This window comes from Pleurodeles waltl, chromosome 9, assembly GCF_031143425.1.
Source record: "Pleurodeles waltl isolate 20211129_DDA chromosome 9, aPleWal1.hap1.20221129, whole genome shotgun sequence".
Classification (NCBI taxonomy): Eukaryota; Metazoa; Chordata; class Amphibia; order Caudata; family Salamandridae; genus Pleurodeles; species Pleurodeles waltl.
The window spans coordinates 380115685-380137574 of record NC_090448.1 but is presented as its reverse complement, the minus strand read 5'-3'; the positions used below and the strand labels follow the sequence as shown (position 1 = coordinate 380137574).

The following is a 21890-nucleotide window of genomic DNA, read 5'->3' as shown; positions in this document are numbered from 1 at the left end:
TGGGATTTAATGCCACAACGCTCCCAGCCCAAAGATATTTGGGGCTCCTTCAGGTCATACATGTACACACATAATGCACCCCACTCTCCTGACGGAACGCCACACAACGCCACTTTGTCAACGACGGAGTAGTCAAAACACAACCACGACAACAATACACAGCACATAAAATGTCTAATATTATGCCACAAGATTCCTAGCTCGCAATTCGTCCCGCCTCAAAGGGTATACGAATGATGGCCGTGTGAGGTCCAGGTTTCACCCACTAATAACAGTGACAAAGCAGCAAGGATCAAGTTATTACAAATGATCTCTGTGCAATATGGTTATGGACAAGCAAATGCAGATCATGGTGCCACAGTTGGACAGACACATGTTAAAAAAAATTGTTTCAATGTACCTCGTGGAGCTTGCTCAACGTTGTTGTGTACTCAAAATCTAATAAAAATAATTTAAAACAAAATGAAAACATGGTTTCTGACACCGCTATCCAGTCTTAAAGCCACCCTACTCTCAAACATCTCCACATACATCATTCCAGGACCTGCATACTCTCTCTGCAACAACACTTCCAATCAACATCACTATCACTAATTTTCCTACTAAGCAAAAACTATATCAAGTCCGAAACAACCTCGCCTTCATAAGAACAAGACCAGTTTCTTCACATCTAACAAACTATGATGTACTGAGAACCTAGATTTTAAAAACACTGTCCTTTTGAACTCTTACCAGTTCTCTGCCTTGGTGAACATGCTCACATGCCAGTTTCTAACCATCCAAACATGCCCACTCAAGGAATCTTCTGTAAAGATGAAACCTTGCGATAATAAAGAACCTCGTTACAGGAGAGGCAGGTGATAGCTATCCAGGAAAGACTTTGAAGGGCTACTGAGAGACCATAACACAACAAGCATTGGCAAAGCAAATAGATCCTGCACTGTTGCCAGCCTTTTGGCTTTGACCAGCTTATTTCGTCATGGTTTTTATAAAACGTAGGAAGTTGCTGGGACTTTGCAAGAGAGGAAAAATTGGCAAAAAGCAAAAATATTTTTTCAACTCAACTAGCACACATTATTACAGTAGTCCCTGCCACTGAAGGGAACTACTTTGGTCATGGATGTGCTTCTTGTAAAAGAGCAGAATGCTGTCACTCATAGTGAAGTTAGTTAAAGACTGAATTTGGCTGAATCCTTGCCCAGTGCTTTCAAGCTGTAGTGGGCAGAATAAAAATGTGAATGACATATCAGCAGGCCAGTCACTAAAGAGGCCTGGCTGAAAGCCCATATACTTACTTATAGTATTATTTATAGGAGTAGGTAGTTATAGTTAGGACCTAGTTTTCCATAGGAAATGTGCTTTTTGTTTTTCCAATAACTTTGGCGCTGTTTGACAAATCTTCACAAATTTTTCAAAATTAATACACCGCTCACTTCAGCTGTTGTCTTAAAAGTTTCAGGGTGATTTGTCAAGCGGGGCTGAGAAAAAGGGGGTTCCCAAAACGTGTTTTCCCCATGCGATTTCTCATAGGGATTTTAGACACCACTTCAGCCCAAACCGCTGGACGGAAATACACCAAATTGAGCAGAAAACTAGCTCTTGGTCCAGAAAGAACCCTTTTTGTAATTTGGTGTAAATCCGTTCAGTAGTTTCGGAGTTATTAAAGGAAATAGAAATATAGATATCTAGGGATGCGGATCCGATAGATCTTATGCTGAGGTCTGATTGGCTACCAACACTTCGTCCAGGTAGTACTGCCATCCAGCTTGGGACTCGGACTCAGAAAATACCAGAAAGGAGCAGGGTAGGAATACCCTGACCCCCTAGGCCTGGTGATGGGGTCCCAGAGGGATCCGGCTGGGGGTCTAATTTTTTTTGTACATTTTTGCCTTAAAAATCGTGGTGAATCTGCGTATCCTCCACTCCATTTTTTTAAAAAGGCCTAGCTCTTCCCATTCTGCTGCATTGCTCTTGTTCCTGTCTTCTCCCTGCTTCTCCCCCCCATTTCTTGAGTGCCTTCTTCATTTTCCCTCGCTCTCATTGCTTTTACCTTGCTTTTTTGCCCGTTTTTTTGATTGACCTCTCCTTGCTTTTCTCTAGTTTTCACTGCTTTGTCTTTGCTTTTTCCCCTGTATTATGAGCACGTTCTGCTTGCTTTTCCTAATTTTTACTGCTTCCTCCTTGCTTTCCCCTCTTTTTGTGCCTTCTCCTGGCTTTTCCCTCATTTTCACTTTTTTCTCCTTGCTTTTCCCCCATGTTTTTTGTGTGCTGACTCCTTGTTTTTTCCCTCGTTTCCACTACGTTCCCCTTACTTTTTTCCCTGTATTTAGTGTGCCTTCTCCTTGCTTTTTCCCCATTTTCTCTTCTTTCTCATTGCTTTTACCCCTATTGTTTGAGGGCCTTCTCCTTGATTTTCAGTGCTTTCTCATTGATTTTACCCCCGTTTTTTGTATGCCTTATCCTTGCTTTTCCCTCATTCCCACTGTTTCTTCTTGCTTTTTTCCCTGTATTTAGTGTGCCTTTTCCGTGCTTTTCCCCTAGTTTTCACTGTTTTCTCCTTGCTTTTCCACACATTTTTTGACTGCCTTCTCCTTGCTTTTCCCTTGTGGTGTAGGGTTAGATACAAGCTGGCGGTTGGCGTCTGGCCAGGCCCGGTGGCCAACCCCCTGCTGCGCATGGCGTAGGTTAGGATGCACACAGGGGGTTGGATGTAGGGCCTGGTCATGGGCCAGGGCCTGGTCATGGGCCAGGCCCTGTGGCCAACCCCTCGCTGTGTTAAAAAGAACATAGAAATTCACTGTAAAAAACAAAGGTTACAGGGACATTATAGTTAGGAATTAACATTTAAAAAACCTTATAAATTCACTTAATAAAACAAAGGTTACAGGGATATTATAGTTAGGATCAGAATTTACACTCACAAAGCCATACAAATTTGGCTGTTATAGTTAGAATTATTTCAAGTAACTATAGCTCATGTCTTAAGGTAACTGTAACTCACGCCCTCGCCATGCACTGCTAATTACCACACATTTTACATCAGTAATTGCATCTTCTATGACATCATTGAATGAAGATGATGCCAGAATCTGACCCCCATCAAGCCAGCCTCAACTCCAAATTGGAAGCAATATTTACACGAAACACATTTTTGAAGAAAAATTCTCCTTTATAAAGATTGAAACATACCAAGTTAAAAAAAATAATAATAATTGTAAATCACTCAACGGCTCACCTTTAATGGTAAACACAAATGCATTGAAAGAGAAATAGGAGAAATTCTCTTTTTATTTCATTGAGAAGGTGAAAAAGATTAAACACTTTCACCTCAACACAAAAACACAAACCAATCCAAAAATCTAAAGTCAGCTGGTGACCAATAAAAGAAATCATCAATGATAACCTGATTAACACCACCTCCTAACCAACACCCTCATCACACTCCTATGAGCCCATCCAATTCGCTGTACTCAAACAGATCAGAGGGTCGGTGTTTTCATTATGGTTGAACCTTGTCAACGTTTTGTTGTCAACGTTTTGTTGGCTCAGGGATCAGTACATGACTGACTAAAAATTGAAAATGTCACTCCACTCTAAAAATAAATATGGAGCAGATCTTGAAGGCCTCCATAACCTTCGCCCAATATCCACTCTACCATTTCTGTCCAAAGGCTTAAAAAGCTGCAGTGAATCCCTCCTAAACCTCTTTCTTCAAGAAAATTATCTATTAGAAGACCAACAGTCTGCCTCCAGAGAAAATTGTAGCACAGTAACCATGACTGTAACAATAGTCTATGAGGTTCTGCACATTTTTGAGAAAGGTCAATTATGATTTCTTAACCTGCTGAGTTTCTGTGTGCCTTTGATACAGTGAACCATGAATACCTCCTTATAATGTTCAAAGAAATAGTAGGCCTACAGGACACAGTTGTTAATTGGCTCTCTCAAATCCTGAAATCATAGCCAATACATCGAAACTGCCAACTTTACCTTCAGTAAAACCGAGATACACAGAGATACATAAAGTGGTCTACAATGTTCAGTTCTCCTGCCTACACTATTCAACATCTACATGCAATTTTATGCCTCCATTCTTGATCAGTCTCACATTACTTACAGTTTTTATGCTGCCAATACACAACTCTATCCAAAACTCTCATCCTCCAAGGAAATGATGTGCCTCATGTTCTCAGACTCAATCGTGGATGTCAAGGAACTATCTGAGAGTAAAGCAGGTCACACCTAGCATCCCTTAAAAGCACCCTACAAACAACCACTAAAAAGGTCACAGCGTCAGAAACATGTGCCTATTTATCCCATGTTCTGATCACTTTGAAATGGCCCCTCATTGAAGAAAGGAATATACTCAAACGGGCATGCATCACTCATGGAGCTTTGCACGAAGGTCAACAGAATTACTTAGGCAGGAGACTGAATCTCAGCTGAAACTCAACTGCTGAGAAATTCTGAAGCCAGAAATGTAGCCTCCACTGGTGCAGCAGATGCAGTGGCACTGGGGCCATTCGACTTCGTGGCCACAACCACCTCGGCCACCGAGGGGCCCTCTGAACCCTGATTGATGCTACATTTAACACTTCGAACAGCAGACATGGGGCTATTTCCTTTCTGGCACACACTGGCTACACCTCTGTCTGAACCCCTCTTTTCTTGAGACTACAGCATGAGAACGTTTAAAACACTCAACCTCTCAGGAAATGCCCCTAAAATCTGGAATTCCATTCCTCCTCCATCAGGACAATTCTACCTATGAAATGCTCAAAAAGGCGAATAAAAAAACTCATGTTGAATCGCCAGTTACGCATACAAAGCCCTTATTTACACATACCTGGAGCCTTCAAATCAACAAGACTATTAATCACATTATGAAAGGAGAGATATTTGTCGTGGAACAACCAGTGATCTTTTGTAAATATAAATGTATATATTGCCAATCTTGTTTGATCCATCTAAGCTGAACTTTTAACAAATTAATTCCATTCACCAGGCAATTATTGAAACTCATGTAACCTAATGTAAAGGACTACTTTGTATGTTAACTCTGCCACCGTTGGGTGCAGTCCACGCTACATAAAACTACTAAATAAAGAAATATGTAATAAATCTTCTTATTACTGCCATGGCTGAAGCAATCATACAGATTGAATGACTTAAAGATAAGGCCCTGCAGGGAAGGAGAACTAACTGCACCGCTTATTATACAATAAAATATGTTACTTCCCTCCCCTGTTGTGCCATGCGATGCAAGGCCAAAGGTGTAATTTCTTTGCTGGAAGTGCAGTAAAGTTATTTACTGCTCAGAGTACGGGGTGTTATTTGGCTTTTTATAGATTTCAGTGGAAGCAAGGGAAGAGGCTTTGTTTCAAAACCTAAAAACTGGTCTGGTGTAACTTTCTTTGGCTATCTCTGTCGGAGTATATACTGATGTTCTCAAGTTTTGTGTAAACTGTGCTCCTGGTGTCAGCCAGTGCAACCCCCGGAGGACAAACCTCATGGGAAAGACAGTAATTTGACACGCATATGTGGACTACGGGATCCTATTTAAAACCGAACGGATATTTGAGCAAGCCTTTGCAAAGCCAAAGTAATATTTGTGGTACTTTGCGTGTCTTGTCCCCTACCCTCTCCTCTGCTGTATAAGAAAGAAACTCTTATAATAACACACCATCTTGGGCTTCAAAAGATATGAAACCCAGGAGTACGGTCCTTTGCTGAACAGACTTCATTGCAGAGTTAAAATGCAATATGAAAAAACGAGTAGCATGAAAAAAAGTCAGAGGGTATAGCTTGTATTGTACGTGGAAAACGTAAGAGACATACACAACAAAATATTGAATAGTAGATACTTTGGCAAAGGGACAGTTTTTGTTGCAGTTTCAAGAAAGCTTTTGTGCGCTTATACCTTTACTCTGTGAAACAAAAACTGTGAATCCAACAACACGTTACCATTATAACTAAGTAAAACAAATCAGTGTGCAAGGGCTATTACCAAATAGCTCATTACCTTTAAAATGGAATAATTGGCCACAAGTACAAAGCCTTTTTACGTTCGCCAAAAACCCGATTCGCAGATTGGGTGAATGTGTGAATGGTTGTACAAATATTTTTTAAGAGCAGGCAGTGATCCCTTGGACCACGGGCTACTCGTAAAAAATTAAAAGAAATGTTTATTTTTTATTTTTTAAAAGCATCTCGTTTTCCTTTAAGGGCTGCATTTACTCAAAAAGATTGCTTTATTTAAAAGCAATTTCACACATGGTGGGCTGTGGTCTGCTGACCCCAGCAGGCCACCATCCCTGTGATTTTTGCGATTCCCAAAGGGTCACAAGCCAAGACCTACCTTATTAATATTTATGAGGTAGGTCTATTTGCAACCCACTGGGATTGCAAAATGTGTCAAAAACACATTTGTACATTAGTAAAAGCGAATCGCAAAAATTTGCTATTTGGTAATCGCAAACAATTACCTACATACATCTGGCCCAAATTATCCAAAGAAGCACATACTTCTAAACAACAAGCATTGGCAAAGCCAGTAAGTCTCGCCTATGCAAGATCTGTTAGTTTTTTCTATGTTTTCTTTAGCCATGTTGGACAGCATCCACAGCTGTACAACATGTCTAAAATAAATTGACAAAGAAATGTACTTAAGGCCTCCTTATATTATATGAAATAGTGTTGCACAATTCTCCTACATTTTGTATTTGTGTTTTTGATTAGTGCAACTCTTACCGTAAAGATATTAAGGGATTTCATTGTATTCTTGGACACCTCCCCTCTTTGTGGGGCAAATATAAGAATAAAGCACACACCGTGACACAAACATACTAGCACTTGTTTTCCCCCACGAAACACATTAGCTGAAACCATACAGTCAAACTCTGCCTGCACACAGATTGTAATCATGGGGACAGCGACATTCGTTGGTGGCAAAGGTACAGTAATATGCTCTTGGTGAACCAATTCTACAGCAGATATATTGAATCCATAAAGAAATTAGCTGTAGCCACAAATTCAAATATTTTATCAGCTTCTTATTTTGTTCGTGTACAAAGGGACAACATTTGCTTACAGCACTGTATCGGCTTCTCCTTAAAATACATTAAGCAAAAAGATTGCTTCAGTAAGGAATCCAAAAACGACTACTCTCTGCCCACACTACTTTTTACATCTGAGTCGTGAAGCAATGTACCAACAAAGCCTCGTCGATTATTATCTGTTATTTACTGGGCTTACAAATTGCGAAAATGTGGTGTAATGTGCTATAGAGAAATACATAATTATTACCTGTAAAACTTTTACATTAACATGAACCCTCCAAAGCCTGTTACCCCCATAAAACACATTAGCAAGAGCAATAATTCAAATCCTAGCTGCCTTCATACATAGACTGTGATCTTAGGCACACAGGATCTGGGAACAGCATACCACGGGGTTAATGTATGGGCGCTACGTGGGCTTTGTGTGAATTCATAAAAACTAAGGTACACATCAGTGAGGTACCAGCTGGGAGAGAGAACCCACAAGTATGTACAGGTAATAATTTAACAAGCTCGGCAACACATCTCTAATGTAGCATGTATCCCCTATAGATACAATAGCATGAGCAACAGGTTGAAGTCCTGGCTGCCTACACACATTCTGTAATCTTACACACACAGCTTCTGTTAGAGGCAAGTGTACAGTAAAACCGGTTTGGTGACAGAAACCTACAGGTGAAATGGAAGCCCTTGTGAATGCATTAGCTAGATAATACATGCGTTGAAACACCACAACAGCTTCAGCTCCATTTACAAAATGTCCTTGCCGTGGAAGGCACTTTGCTTTCAGAGCTGGCAGGGCTTCTCCTTAACAATAATATACAAAACAAGCATTTTCAATGGGTCTCGCATTTGCTTGAGTTACAGCTATTGGTGTTGTAAATTTATAACTGGACTTTTCTTGCCACATAAATTGGTCATCCTTGCCTCATAATTTGGTATTTTGTGCCACATAATTCCAGTGGCACTGCATATAACTAAAGTACTTCCATTTACCGTCTTCCTCTATCTGCGGTCAAAAATGAAAATGTTGCCATTTAGCATAATAATTTAAATCTGCCATGCTAATTCCAGTAGAATACTACTTTCACCACCCCACCACCAGAGTTGGTGGCTGGCCAACACAAATCCCACAAAAAGACACAAGACAGCCAAGACACAAGACAGCCATGGAAGAGTAACTAGAGAAATAAACTTGAAGGGTCACCCAAATATACCAAGTGTGTTCAAACAGTCATTGGGGGTCATTCTGACCCTGGCGGTCCAAGACCGCCAGGGCCACGAATGACGGAAGCACCGCCAACAGGCTGGCGGTGCTTCAATCCCCATTCCGACCGCGGCGGTAAAGCCGCGGTCGGATTGCCGGGGCCGGCGGTCATCTGCCGTTTTTGCCCCGGCTGGGAGAATCCGCCAGGGCTGCGCTGCAAGCAGCGCTGCCCTGGGGATTTTGACCCCCGTACCGCCAGCCTGTTTCTGGCGGTTTTCACCGCCAGGAAGAGGCTGGCGGTAAGGTGTGTCCTGGGGCCCCTGGGGGCCCCTGCACTGCCCATGACGGCTGGCATGGGCAGTGCATGGGCCCCCTAACAGGGCCCCATGAAGCTTTTCACTGTCTGCGTAGCAGACAGTGAAAAGCGCAACGGGTGCAACTGCACCCGTCGCACCGCCGCAACACCGCCGGCTCCATTCAGAGCCGGCTCCTGTGTTGCGGCCCTCATTCCCGCTGGGCCGGCGGGCGCTAACTTGCTTAGCGCCCGCCGTCCAGCGGGAATGTTGGAATGGGGGCAGCGCTATTTTGGCCGCAGAGTTAGAATCACCCCCATAGTGTCATAAGGATGTTTAGTTGGCCTAAATCATGGTCATAACTGCAATAAGAAGAGATTAATAAAGCATACACAATTATCATATATTCCCAATAAAAACCTCTCACAGAAATACACTTTTGGCATTAGACTGTAATGCTCAAAACAGCCTCTAGAGGACACCACAACAAAAATAGCATTTGTACAAAACATGGTCCTATAATCATATAGTTAGCCTGTAGCGAACATAGCCAAAAGAAAAGAAAATAACCAAAAGTAATGCAGTGTAACATATATTTAGCCCCTAGAGAGCATATCACATAACACAATTTCAGGGTTAGCAGGTCAACTGCAATGACATTACAAACAAAACCCTTAAAACACAAATTACTCTAAACTGTAAAACAAACATTCCAGCCACAAGAGAGGTTGAAAAGACACTCAATGGTGGGAGAGGTTATTATTTCGGGATCCCTACTAGCCTAGTGTGGGGACCCAGGGAGCTAGACAGGAGGAGCAGGTTGTGGTGAACGTTTTGAAGGAGGCCCCATAGTCCTAGGACCACCACAGACTGAGTTATGAGCAAAAATGTTTTGTAACAAAATGCCCTGCAAAGCATTATGGGACGACCAAGTGCAACAAATACTTTATTATGTTGACTGTAAAGCTCAGAACATCCCCTAGAGAACACCACAATAAATATATAATTTATAAGAAACATGGTCATATAACCACATAGTTAGCCCCTAAAAGGCATAACCACTTGAAAACAGAACAGTAGAAAGCAATGCAGTGTACCATCTATTTAGATCCCTAGAGAGCATATTGCATTATATATTTGCAAGAATAGCAGACCTATTGCACAAACAACTCCCAGCTGTAAAACAACAGTTCAAGCCATAAGAGCACTTATAAATGGAGTGAATGGATGGAGGGTTTATTATTTTGAGGTCCCCACTAACCTAGTGTGGGTACCCAAATTACCTAAACAGATAGTGTTGTGCTGAACGTTTTGGTGGTGGTCTTATTGTGACAGGCTGAGTTGTGGGCAAGAATGTTGTGAAAAAGAATGCTTGCAAAGCATTATAGGTTGAGTTTCCCCAAGTGCAGTGAATATTGTAGTATCGGCTCTCCAGCTGTGCCGGGAGAGTCCTATTGTTGATTTCTATGTTTTTTAGTAAAGCAATTATCAATTATAAGTGTTTTGGGGAAAGCTATGGAGCACAAATGGGACAGCCAAAAGAAATGCCTCTGATTAGATAACAGTGTGAGCAATGTGACCAGCGCTTTAATACCACTTACTGAGTTTGCGCTGTTGGTGCTGTGAGAGCTGTGAGGGCTGTAGTTGTCCTGGAGCATGAATGGAAGACAAAATAAAAAAGTAGTTCACCCACACTCAAGTATATCGGCAATAAGTATAACGGCAATCGTGCAATTATCCATGTAAGAGGGTCAGTCTGCAAGGCAGTAACAAAACCACCCCAGGGCGGGACAAACGTAAAGCATTTACCAATGACATCACGGGATTTTGGAAAAGCAAGCCCAGAAACGAGTGAAAGTAATGGGCATGAGATGGGTGTGGTTAAAAGCCCACAGATAGATAACAGCAGGTCGGAAAGCACTTGTGCACTTGCCCTAACTAGCCAAAGTGGGCATCCTGAGGCATCGGAACGAGACAGTGCTTGTCAGTCTTATCTTTAGATCCTAATATGGAAGAGATGCTAGCTGGTGCACAAATAGACTTCCGTCTCGGTGAGACATCTGAAAATGAGACGAGCAAGAATGTGGGATTGTGGTGCGAGGTTGGTGCGTGTAAGCAAGAACATTGGAGGAGGGGGGAGTTATTTGGCATGCAATGATGGGACACCAACGACAAGGGAAGCAATGACTGGGAAACAACAACGGGGCAACAGCAAGGTGCTGAGTAAGGAGAGAAAAAGCCTTCAAACACATGCACTTTCAAGGAGTGTATAAATAAAACTTATTTTTAAAAAAGATCCTCTGAAAACACACGACCAGTGGAAGGACACTGGGCACAGAAAGGAAACAGACCTTATTCAGTGCTTCAGGGAAGGGACAAACACACAAAGAGGTAGTGAAGTGCGCATGCACTGATCAGACAGAAGCAAAGAAATAAGAGCTCTGATGAAGTCAGCCAATTGGAAACAATGAGGTACCTCTAAGCCCCCTGTAAACTAACAAAATGTCTCTCAAGCAACAGGGCATGTGTTGTCTCAAGTGACACCTAAAAAAGCCATAAACCAGCAATTAAAAAGTCACCATGTCAATGAAGTAAATGCGTGAGAGCATACAATGCTTCTAGTCTAACAAAGGGATTACTTGATGCCACGTCACCAAATTATCTCACCCAACCAACAGCAACCAAGAAAAACACATAAAAGCCAAAGGCTGAAAATGCTTACCCAAATACCACTTCCTCTCTTCGTTTCTTTAAACTAGCTATTCCTGACAGCTAAAGCTGCATGTGGCCAGACATACATTGTTTCCATGCTAAGACCTTAGGAAGTGGGGAAAATTGGGAAAACACATATATTAAGGAATGATTTCCCATTTACTCCCAAAATGCAATGAGTTCATATGCAAAACATATTCTGCACCACCTGCAGTAAAGACAAAGCTTACCAGGGTTAGACCAACTTATATACACTCTTATTTTTATGACAATATCACTGGTTAATAAACCGGAAACCAATTTCGACATATATGTGCCTGAGGAACTAACTAGATAATGCCTAATTGATAGGTAACTCTGGTGAACCTTGTATATATTCTCTCCCAACTACTTGTGTAGATATTGTTCAGAGGGCACTGCAAGTTTACTACACTTTACGCTCATTCTGGAAAACCACAAAGATTATGGCGGTCATTCCAACTTTGGCGGGCGGCGGGAACTGCCAATCGGCCGCCATGCGGCCAAAAGACCGCTGCCGGCATTCCAACATTCCCGCTGGGCCGGCGGGCGCTAACCAAGTTAGCGCCCGCCGGCCCAGCGGGAATGAGGCCGCAACACAGAAGCCGGCTCCGAATGGAGCCGGCGGTGTTGCGGCCGTGCGACGGGTGCAGTTGCACCCGTCGCGCTTTTCACTGTCTGCTAGGCAGACAGTGAAAAGCTGGCCGGGGCCCTGTTAGGGGACCCCTGCACTGCCCATGCCCGTGGCATGGGCAGTGCAGGGGCCCCCAGGGGACCCAGGGGACCCCTTACCGCCAGCCTCTTCCTGGCGGTGAAAACCGCCAGAAACAGGCTGGCGGTAAGGGGGTCAGAATCCCAAGGGCAGCGCTGCTTGCAGCGCTGCCCTGGCGGATTCGCCCAGCCGGGGCAAAAACGGCGGGAAACCGCCGGCCCCGGTTTTCCGACCGCGGCTTTACCGCCGCGGTCAGAATGGGCTTTGAAGCACCGCCAGCCTGTTGGCGGTGCTTCCGTCATTCTGCGCCCTGGCGGTCCAAGACCGCCAGGGTCAGAATGACCCCCTATGTGTAGTAAAACCACATAAAAAGCCAATGTAGGGATATTCAAATGTACTGTGTGATTTCACTGCATGCAATGATTAAACACACAGTTTCACTGCATGTGCTGAATTCAAATATTGGAAACTTCAGTTCCCTGATTACGGGTTGAAAGAAACTGTAATGCAGCAGTAGCGAGCATGTATGAGTTTACCCCCACAGAATGGGGAACAACAATGTGGACCCGGATTTATCGGGTGTAAAACCACACAGAATTCCCAGCTCCATGGGGTTTTACGCACACATTTACTATCTGCTCTGATCAGATGGTAAATGTGTGAGGGATTATTCTGTATGGGATGTGGTGGAGGGGGTATAGGAGTAGAATAGGGGAGGGGTAGATGAGGGCTAGCAGGAGGTCAACATTGAATGCTCCCCTCGCAAGCTAAAAACACTTGGGGTGACAAGGCTTGACGGCTGCAGCCAAAGCCTCACGTGATTTCACCAGGCAGAATTACGACTCAGTAAAATCGGGACCGGTGTTCCAACATCAGGGAAAACTGTGAGAGGGAAAAGCGACTCACTCATGATCAGGAAGTGCGGAATTCCATACAGAAATTCTGCTGTGGCTGACTCATAATCAGCGCCCCTGCAATAACTTTGCCCCATACCCATAATCTTGTCAAGGAATTTTACTAGAGGATGTTCAACAAAAAAGATGCAATAAGGGTTTTTCCCATAGGACTCAGAATGAGGTCTTTGGATGTCAACTTGCTGTTTGAACAAAAGGTGCAGCCCTACTTTATTGATAATAATGTTTCTGTGCTGCACATTAAGACTTACGTAATTCGTGCAACATAATGAAAAATAGAATAGTCGTAAATCTGCACCAACATAGTTACTTCTCCTCGTGGATGCAGGTTGGTATATTTTCCAAGTTCACAAAACTTTCCACAGGAACTCCGGGAAAACTTTGCCAGTCACAAATTACCAAGTGTTTTAGGATAACTCTTACGACATTAATGCCTTTTTTTCTAAGGGAAAATATGTTCATCCACTGAGAAACCTCTTCCCTTTCACCTACATCGCTTTTGAATGTGTTACACCCTCCTTTCCACCCTGGCAAGATATTTATACTTGATGTTTTCACAGTTGGTAAAGGAGAAAATGAATACCTACACAACAAGGCAAGTTCAAAACCTTTCAATGTTAACCACACCTGGGAACACCCAAAACTGCACTCTTCAATGTCTCCAGAAGTTATGTAGGGTTGTGTCTTACATTGCTGAATATGGTTATGAAACTCCAAGAGCCTCCACTGAGACCCTTGATTCCTTGTTACCCAGGCACATCCTCATGTCTGCAAGCAGAGTCTTATAAACACAGGCAGATCCTTGGATGTCTAGGCACAACCATCATATGCCTGAATACAGCGTCATGTTCCTAGACATATTTTCAAATGTCTAGGTAGAGCCTCACAATTGAAGGCTGTTAGAAATGGGGTCTTTGGTTGGAAGTCAGGTTACCCCCTGTCCAAGCAAGGACCCTCACTCTAGTCAGGGTAAAAGAGAATCACCCTCAGCTAACCCCCGCTCACCCACTTGGTAGCTTGGCACTAGCAGCAGGCTTAACTTCAGAGTGATAGGTGTAAAGTATTTGTACCAACACACTCAGTAACTTATTGAAAACACTACAAAATGACACAACATAGGTTTAGAAAAATAGAAAATATTTATCTAAACAAAACAAGACCAAAACGACATACACAAGTTAAGTTATCGCTAAGAATTCAAAGAGAGTCTTCATGTAATTTTAAACACAACGCTAACGCTGTTAGTGTGAAAATGTACCTTGGGGGCGTCCAAAATTACCCCGCTTGGGCAAGTGCGCGTCAAAAACGGATTATGATGCGTCGATTTCACTCATGAGCGAGACCTTGCATCATTTCTCCTTCAGTTGAGTCGGCATGCGCAGTTTCTTCTCTCCTCAGGTGAGTGATGCGTCAATTCGGTCCACACTCTCGGGTCCGGGCAGGACTTGCGTCATTTTTACACACCCAACGGTGTTTGCGTCAGAAATTCAGCCGCACAATGGTCTGAAAACCAAGAAGCGCGGGTTGCGATCTCACCAGCCTCCGTCAGCGATGCTGCGCGTCATTTCTCCAGCCGCGGGTGTCGCTCTTCCGGTCACGTTGCAGGCGAGCATCGATTTTCAGCCGTGAAGCCGGCAGTGTATCCATTTTTCAGCCGCAGATCACAGTTGCGTCGATCTTTTCCCCGCACGCTGGTCTGTGAGTGAATTTCTCACTCTTGGCCTGCCAGCTTCTCTTCTCATGGCCCCAGGAACTGGATGGGCACCTCTTGACAGAGTAGGAGTCTCTCCAGAATCTCCTGGTGCTGTAAGAGAGAAGTCTTTGCTGTCCCTGAGACTTCAAACAACATGAGGCAAGCTCTAAATCAAGCTCTTGGATATCTTCACAAGAAGGAAGGTAACACAAAGTCCAGTCTTTGTCCTCTAGCACAGGCAAAAGCAGCAACTGCAGGATAGCTCCACAAAGCACAGTCACAGGCAGGGCAGCTCTTCTTCCTCAGCTCTTCAGCTCTTCTCCAGGCAGAGGTTCCACTTGGTTTCCAGAAGTGTTCTAAAGTCTGTGGTTTTGGGTGCCCTTCTTATACCCATTTTGCCCTTTGAAGTAGGCTTACTTCAAAGGAAAGTCTCTCTTGATTGTGAAATCCTGCCTTGCCCAGGCCAGGCCACAGACAAACACCAGGGGGTTGGAGAATGCATTGTGTGAGGGCAAGCACAGCCCTTTCAGGTGTGAGTGACCCCTCCTCCCCTCCCTCCTAGCACAGATGGCTCATAGGGATATGCAGGCTACACCCCAGCTCCCTTTGTGTCACTGTCTAGGGAGAGGTGCAACCAGCCCAACTGTCAAACTGACCCAGACAGGGAATCCACAACCAGGCAGAGTCACAGAAATGGTTTAAGCATGAAAATGCTCACTTTCTAAAAGTGGCATCTTCAAACACACAATCTTAAAATCAACTTTACTAAAAGATGTATTTTTAAATTGTGAGCTCAGAGACCCCAAACTCCACATCTATCTACTCCCAAAGGGAATGTACACTTTAATCATATTTAAAGGTAGCGCCCATGTTAACCTATGAGAGGGACAGGCCTTGCAACACTGAAAAACGAATTTAGCAATATTTCACTGTCAGGACATTTAAAACACATTACTATATGCCCTACCTTAACCATACACTGCACCCTTCCCTTGGGGCTACATAGGGCCTACCTTAGGGGTGCCTTACATTTAAGAAAAGGGAAGGTTTAGGCCTGGGAAGTGGGTACACTTGCCAAGTCGAATTTACAGTTAAAAAACTGCAGTGGCAGGTCTGAGACATGATTACAGAGCTACTAATGTGGGTGGCACAACCAGTGCTGCAGGCCCACTAGTAGCATATGGCTTACAGGCCCTGGGCACCACTAGTGCATTTTACAAGGGAGTTACTAGTAAATCAAATATGCCAATCATGGATCCACCAATTACATACACATTTTGTATAGGAGCACTTGCACTTTAGCACTGGTTAACAGTGGTAAAGTGCCCATAGTAACAAAAACAACAAAAACAGAGTCAGCACACATTAACAACCTGGGAAACAGAGGCAAAAAGTTAAGGGAGGCCACGCCAAGGATGAAAAGTCTAACAAAGGCATAGTCTAAAATGCCCAGCCACTGTCTCAAATGCCAATTACTGCTTCAGGCTCCCATGCACATTTTAAGATGCACAGGTATAGCCTCATAAGCCCAGCACAGTCTCAAATATGCAGTTAAAATCTCTTTTAAACCGATACCCATCTCCGCCGTCACTGCCTACTCTCACCAAGACACCATAATTACAGGTATAAGGTGTTATTAGTATGCAGTCTAAAGGATTAAGTGAAGAGGGTAGAGTGAAGCATGGATTAGGCCTGAGGCAAGGATTGTCTGTGATTGTTTAGGTAGGTTACTAGGAGGTTAAGGAGACTGAATATAGGATGATAAGGAGACTGAAAATAATATTGTTTTGTTTTATTTTAGGGCATTGATTTATAACATCCAACACTTTTTATGCGACTCCAAAATTCCAATGTCTATCTTTCTGCTGCTCCATTTTTAATTTAGAACATTCTACCCTCAGTAGGGGGAATGTTCTAATAGCCTTACAACCCTTCTGGCATGGCCTATAACTGTATTTAAAGGCCCTCTCCCTCGTTATAGGCTCTTGCCTGTGGCTCAGGCCTATAACTCAGATTCGGGGCCCTTAAGAACCGATATAGCCATTGGGCGTGGGCTTTAGTATAAATGTACTGTTCATAACTCTGCATCTCCTAATCTTGAAGATATATATATCAGTAAGGTACATATATGTGAAATTTAGTATAGTAAACCTAAACTTACATATGTTGATACTTTGGTCCTCAATATTTTGGCTAGGATATTGTGGTAAGTCAATATTTCCTACTCGGTCTTTCACACCTCAACCTTCCCAAGGCACTATCCTGGCCTAACACAGTTCACATCCTTCCTAAGGAATTGCACTTGGCAGGTGAAAGTAGGCTCTTACCTCTAGAACAAAACTACCATTGATTGTATGCTGCCACAGGCATCAACACTGTCACAAAACCTCATCAACATGGCCAGCTGCTCCAAATCTTCTAGGACAATTACATTGGACATATGCACACTGAAGACACCTAGATCTCAAACAAGTTAAAGGAATGATCTAGGGAGTGGTAGATTTCCTGAAGGACTTCCAACACCAGATGAATCTTAAAAGGCTGTGTGCCAGTAATCACAAAATAGAGATCATGATGGTACTTCCCATTGATCCGCTATCCTTACCTCTTACTTAGTCAGATATCATAGGCTCAACAGCCAGCATGGAAGATGTGCAACCTATGAGTGCAATTTGACACCCCAAGTATCTGCAGTCACCACTAAGCGATAATCGGCTGATTCTTCCTCATTAAATAGCCACCATTGTACATCTTCCAGCTGCATTGCTAAAATACATTCTAAAAAGGGCTACCTAAAAAGAAAAAAACGACCTTGATAAACTCCAAATGACTCCAAACTAGGTGGCATGGCTCATACTTAAACTATGCCGTGATCATATCATGCACACCCTCAAAATGTGTGAGGACATAGTTCAAAACACTGTGCCTAGTCTGCCAGGTGTTGAATAATCATGCACCAAAATACCTATGTGGAATCTTCCAGCCATACCAATGCCTAAGATTGTTTATCCATAACCCTCTCACCCTCAGACATTTAGATAGATAAAGGGATCTGTGGTGGCTTGTTACAGGTACAGGAGTCTTGATATTGTAACAACCTGCAGACTCATCTAAGAGATAAGGAAACTTTATTGAAGCACCACCAAGGTCTGAAGACTCAACTATACTGGTCACCATAAGAGGATGACCCTACCGTTGTCCTAGACTCTTCCCATGCATCTTATTCCAGCTAGCAGTCTACGGTCTAACCCATATCTCCGCTAACCCTGAATGAAAACATTGGTCTTACCCGTGGCTTTTCTATCAGGCCTTATTCAACCAAAAGAAGAATTGCAGTCATTATGGTTCACAATTGCTTTCTGTATTTACAACTGCAATAAGCAAGTAGATACATGCCATGGTCTATAGTGGTCGTGCCTGGCACTTAGTGTTATTTCTGCATTTGAGACTTTTCCTGGCATTTGAAGTTATGACTGGAGCTGTGAGCACATGATGGTTGTACCTGGGAATATAAGGCTTTAACTAGATATTCCATTTTATGTGTTAATTGAGCACACGGGATTGAATTTGGGCATATGAGGGCTTTATCTGGTATAATATTGCTGTACCTTATGTGAAATTTGTGCTGCTGCCTTGTGATGGCTGTGCCCATCATATCATGACTACAACTTTGATTAATCCTGACAGCACACTCGTTAAAGTGAGGTTAGTGTCTAAAACAGACTTTTAATTGCTTCACAAATTACGTTTCTTAGTGTTACACGTACAGGGGGCTTTTACAATAGTTACTTTGCTGGGGGACTAAAATAACATGGCATCACTTCTTGACATTTAATTGGGATCACAGGTCATGGTATGCCACTATCTGTGATGTCATCGGGTTGAAATGCTATTTGTGTCTCTCCTACTACTGCTGACATTTTGGTTAAATTATGTCCCTGATTCATGCAAAGCACATGAGTCAGCTGTTACATGCGTAAAACATCCAGCAGGTGGTGGAGCACGTAATGTCCATTGACACGTTCTCGGGACGCACGGCACTCATTTTTGGGGACGGCACTTATTTTTGGCCAATAGACTTGACCCAAAGCAGGAGACAGGAAAAACACAAAAGCGAGAAAGGAAGCGGAAGTAAAAGAGAGAGAAAAGAGGAAGGGGGTGAATGAAATTGGCATGAGATTGAATCAAAACTACACAGCTTTGGTATTCGTCCCCCCAACCCTTCATAGCGCTGACCACGGGCTTCTGACAGATACACTGGGCCCGGCACCCAGGCCCCGATATATACTTTTTTTGCGCCGCATTAGCGTCATTTTTTGACGTAAAAGCAGCTCAAAAATGTATAAATCAGGGCCTTATTCTTTTCCAAATTAAGGACTGACCATATTACGCACACGAAGTCTCTTTATTTGTATTTTAAAAAAGTGCTGTTTAAGAAACAAAATGCTCGTTAAAATGAATTTATTTTACACTTTGTACGTCTAGTTGCTGTAAAATGCATTTTAATAATGAAGACACCCCATCGCCATTTAAACATGAATAAATAACCATCCTCTTTCGTGCCATTACTTTGTCAATGACTTTCAACAGGAGGAAAGCAAACAACATTTCAACACCAATCGTTCAACTGGAGTAGTGCAACGCATAATTATGGCTAATAATTCATGATATATACACCTCGCACAAAACTATGTTGTAGGTCGTTGATATAATAAGTTCATACTTTACGTATATACGCATTTTTGTAAATAATTAATCATGTCATTATGTGTTTTTCTGATCGAAACGATGGCTTTTGAATCTACCACGTTTTGTCCGTGTTGACGCCTTCAAATTTTGTCTTGCAGGGAATTGCTGGTTCCTGGCAGCAGCCGCCTCCCTTAGCCTTTATCCCCGGCTCATGGACAGGGTGGTACCGCCTGGACAGAACTTTCGCGAGAGCTACGCTGGCATATTCCACTTCCAGGTCAGTCAGAGAGGAGATCTGGAGCTCAAGGGGGAGTGTTGCTCTCAGATTGAATCCATTAGACATTCTGTGATAATTTCATCCCAACAAATTTCAACCAGTAATAACACAATCATTTTGACAAGTTATGATTCCTATAGGTAATATTTTCATTTCCATTGTTCTGAAACTGATAGAAAATGTACCTCAAATATTTCAGGACAGACTAGTAATGGAAATAATTTTATCAAATACATTTTATGTAGAATTTGCGACATCTGGCAAAAATGTTAAGAGTCAAAATTATTTTATATCAGGTGTTACATGTCTGATTTTTAAGGAAAAATGTAACATACAGTCAGGGATATGATGTGAATGAATAATTTGAAATTGTTACCATTTCCATGGTTAACCATTTCAACTCTTTTACTCTAAAACTGATAGGAAATTTACGAGGTAACATCAATCACAACCTAGATTGTGTTTATCACTGAAAAATAATGTAATACATAGAAGATTTTAACTATGCAGCAAAACAAAAAAAATAGTAGGTGAAATGCTTGAAATCATCCCAGCCACTACTAATTACTGTGGGCCACAGTCCAATCTATTTTCGCTTGCTTGCAGTCTCACACGAGACAGGGACCAACCATTTGCAAATCAGTTTTGGCCTGCCCCAAAATCGATAGTACAGTATGCACTGCTAGGCAGCATATCCTGTGTGTGCAAACACAAGCAACCCCATCCCTACGTCTGAGTCGTTGCGCCTCATCACAGAAGTGTAATTTGGGTTCAAAGCAACACTTGGGCTGTTGGAAAGGTGTGTGCCACATAAGCAGGCCCTTGACAACCACGTGGCGATGGCAGGTGATTCCCTTCATATGTTTTCAAGGACTGGTGCCAGAAAATTAGAAGTATTAGGTTATTTTCCCATAACCAGATGTTGGAAAGTTACCATCTTTGCTTGAACACGTTTCACTGTAAATGACACTTAGGCCCATATTTATACTTTTTTAGCGCCGCATTTGCACCTCTTTTTGACGCAAAATCGGCGCAAACTTACAAAATACATTGTATTTTTTGTTTGCGCCGATTTTGCGTCAAAAAATGACGCAAATGCGGCGCTGAAAAAGTATAAATATGGGCCTTAGTGTTTCGACAGGCCATTTTGCAGCCCTCTTCCACTGGGCGTTCACAAGCAGGAGTGATGTGTGAGGTCAAGAACCAATGGGGAAGGAGAACTGTGTAACTCACAAATCTGTGCACAACCCTCTGTGAATATGACATCCATCAACTTCACCTGCCATGCCACCCTTCCCACCCAAAAGCCAAATTTTACACTGGTGGCAAAGATGTGCAGGTGAAGCAATTTGCACAATTACAAAATGAACTTCTTTTGCGTTTGTGAAATGTATCCTTAAATCATAATATTGTAGCTAGCTGTGTATAACATTGAAAGCAAATAAAGATGGGACAAAGTGAATGTGAAGAGTGGAATCTGATTTTGATGGAACAGGGGGGCTTCAAGCATGGGCACTCCACTATTGACCATTGCTATAGCCTTTCGGCAGAAATCCTTAGCAATCAGAAGCTTTCTTTACATTTTACCCTTGTTCTGTAGATTTCTGGGTCACCTTTGTCTTGGTGGAAAGAGATAATTTGTGGGCCCAATGGGAGGGCATAGAAATTCCAGGTACTTTTTTTGAGGATACTGAAAGAGCTCCATAGGGGAAACTTGGCCAGAGCGGAGTCAGATGTTAATGGTATCCTTTCTCAGAAGATCAGCATCAACAATGGGCTGCCTGTTCCTGTTTTTAGCTGATCTTCCAGAAACCGTTCAGGTACCCATTGCTTTTCCCAAAAACAAAGGGCGACTCCCATATAACCTGCCTGCGTTATGACAACAACTCAGTCGTTATGGATCGGAATCTGAGGGAATTTGAAAAGTACTGCCTTGCAAATAAGTTAACTATCAATTTGGACAAAAGTCAAATTATGACCTTTGGTAAGAAGGCACATATGGTCTATTGGGCAGTCCAAAATTGAGGAATCCACGGAATATAGATATTTTGATGCTGCAGTGCTATGGATTGCTGGATCTGCCTGTTTGCAATACCTCTGAGGATTACGGAAGTTCTGTCCGAGGGAGCGGAAGTTCTGTCCGGAGGAGAGAGTGGAAGTTCTGTCCGGAGGAGGGAGTTTGAGCGCGGACTTTGTTTTCGCCAGGGCTGCGCACGGGGAACGTTCAAACTCCCGCACGGGGAGGAGGGAATTCCGAGAGCGTTCCCCGCCAACTGGAGACCCGCCAACCGCCGCCGGCAACGAGAGGAGGAAGGCA

The 21890-nt window shown here is 43.0% G+C and overlaps 1 protein-coding gene across 1 annotated transcript in view; it reads left to right on the top strand.

Annotated features, from left to right (window-relative positions):
- The window catches only part of CAPN12 (calpain 12), a 224692-nt gene that overhangs the window by 27286 nt on the left and 175516 nt on the right, over positions 1-21890 (top strand). Inside the window, exon 3 of the mRNA XM_069207523.1 lies at positions 19455-19573. Coding sequence (XP_069063624.1) covers positions 19455-19573 — 119 coding nt within the window. The remainder of the gene's footprint in view (positions 1-19454; positions 19574-21890) is intronic.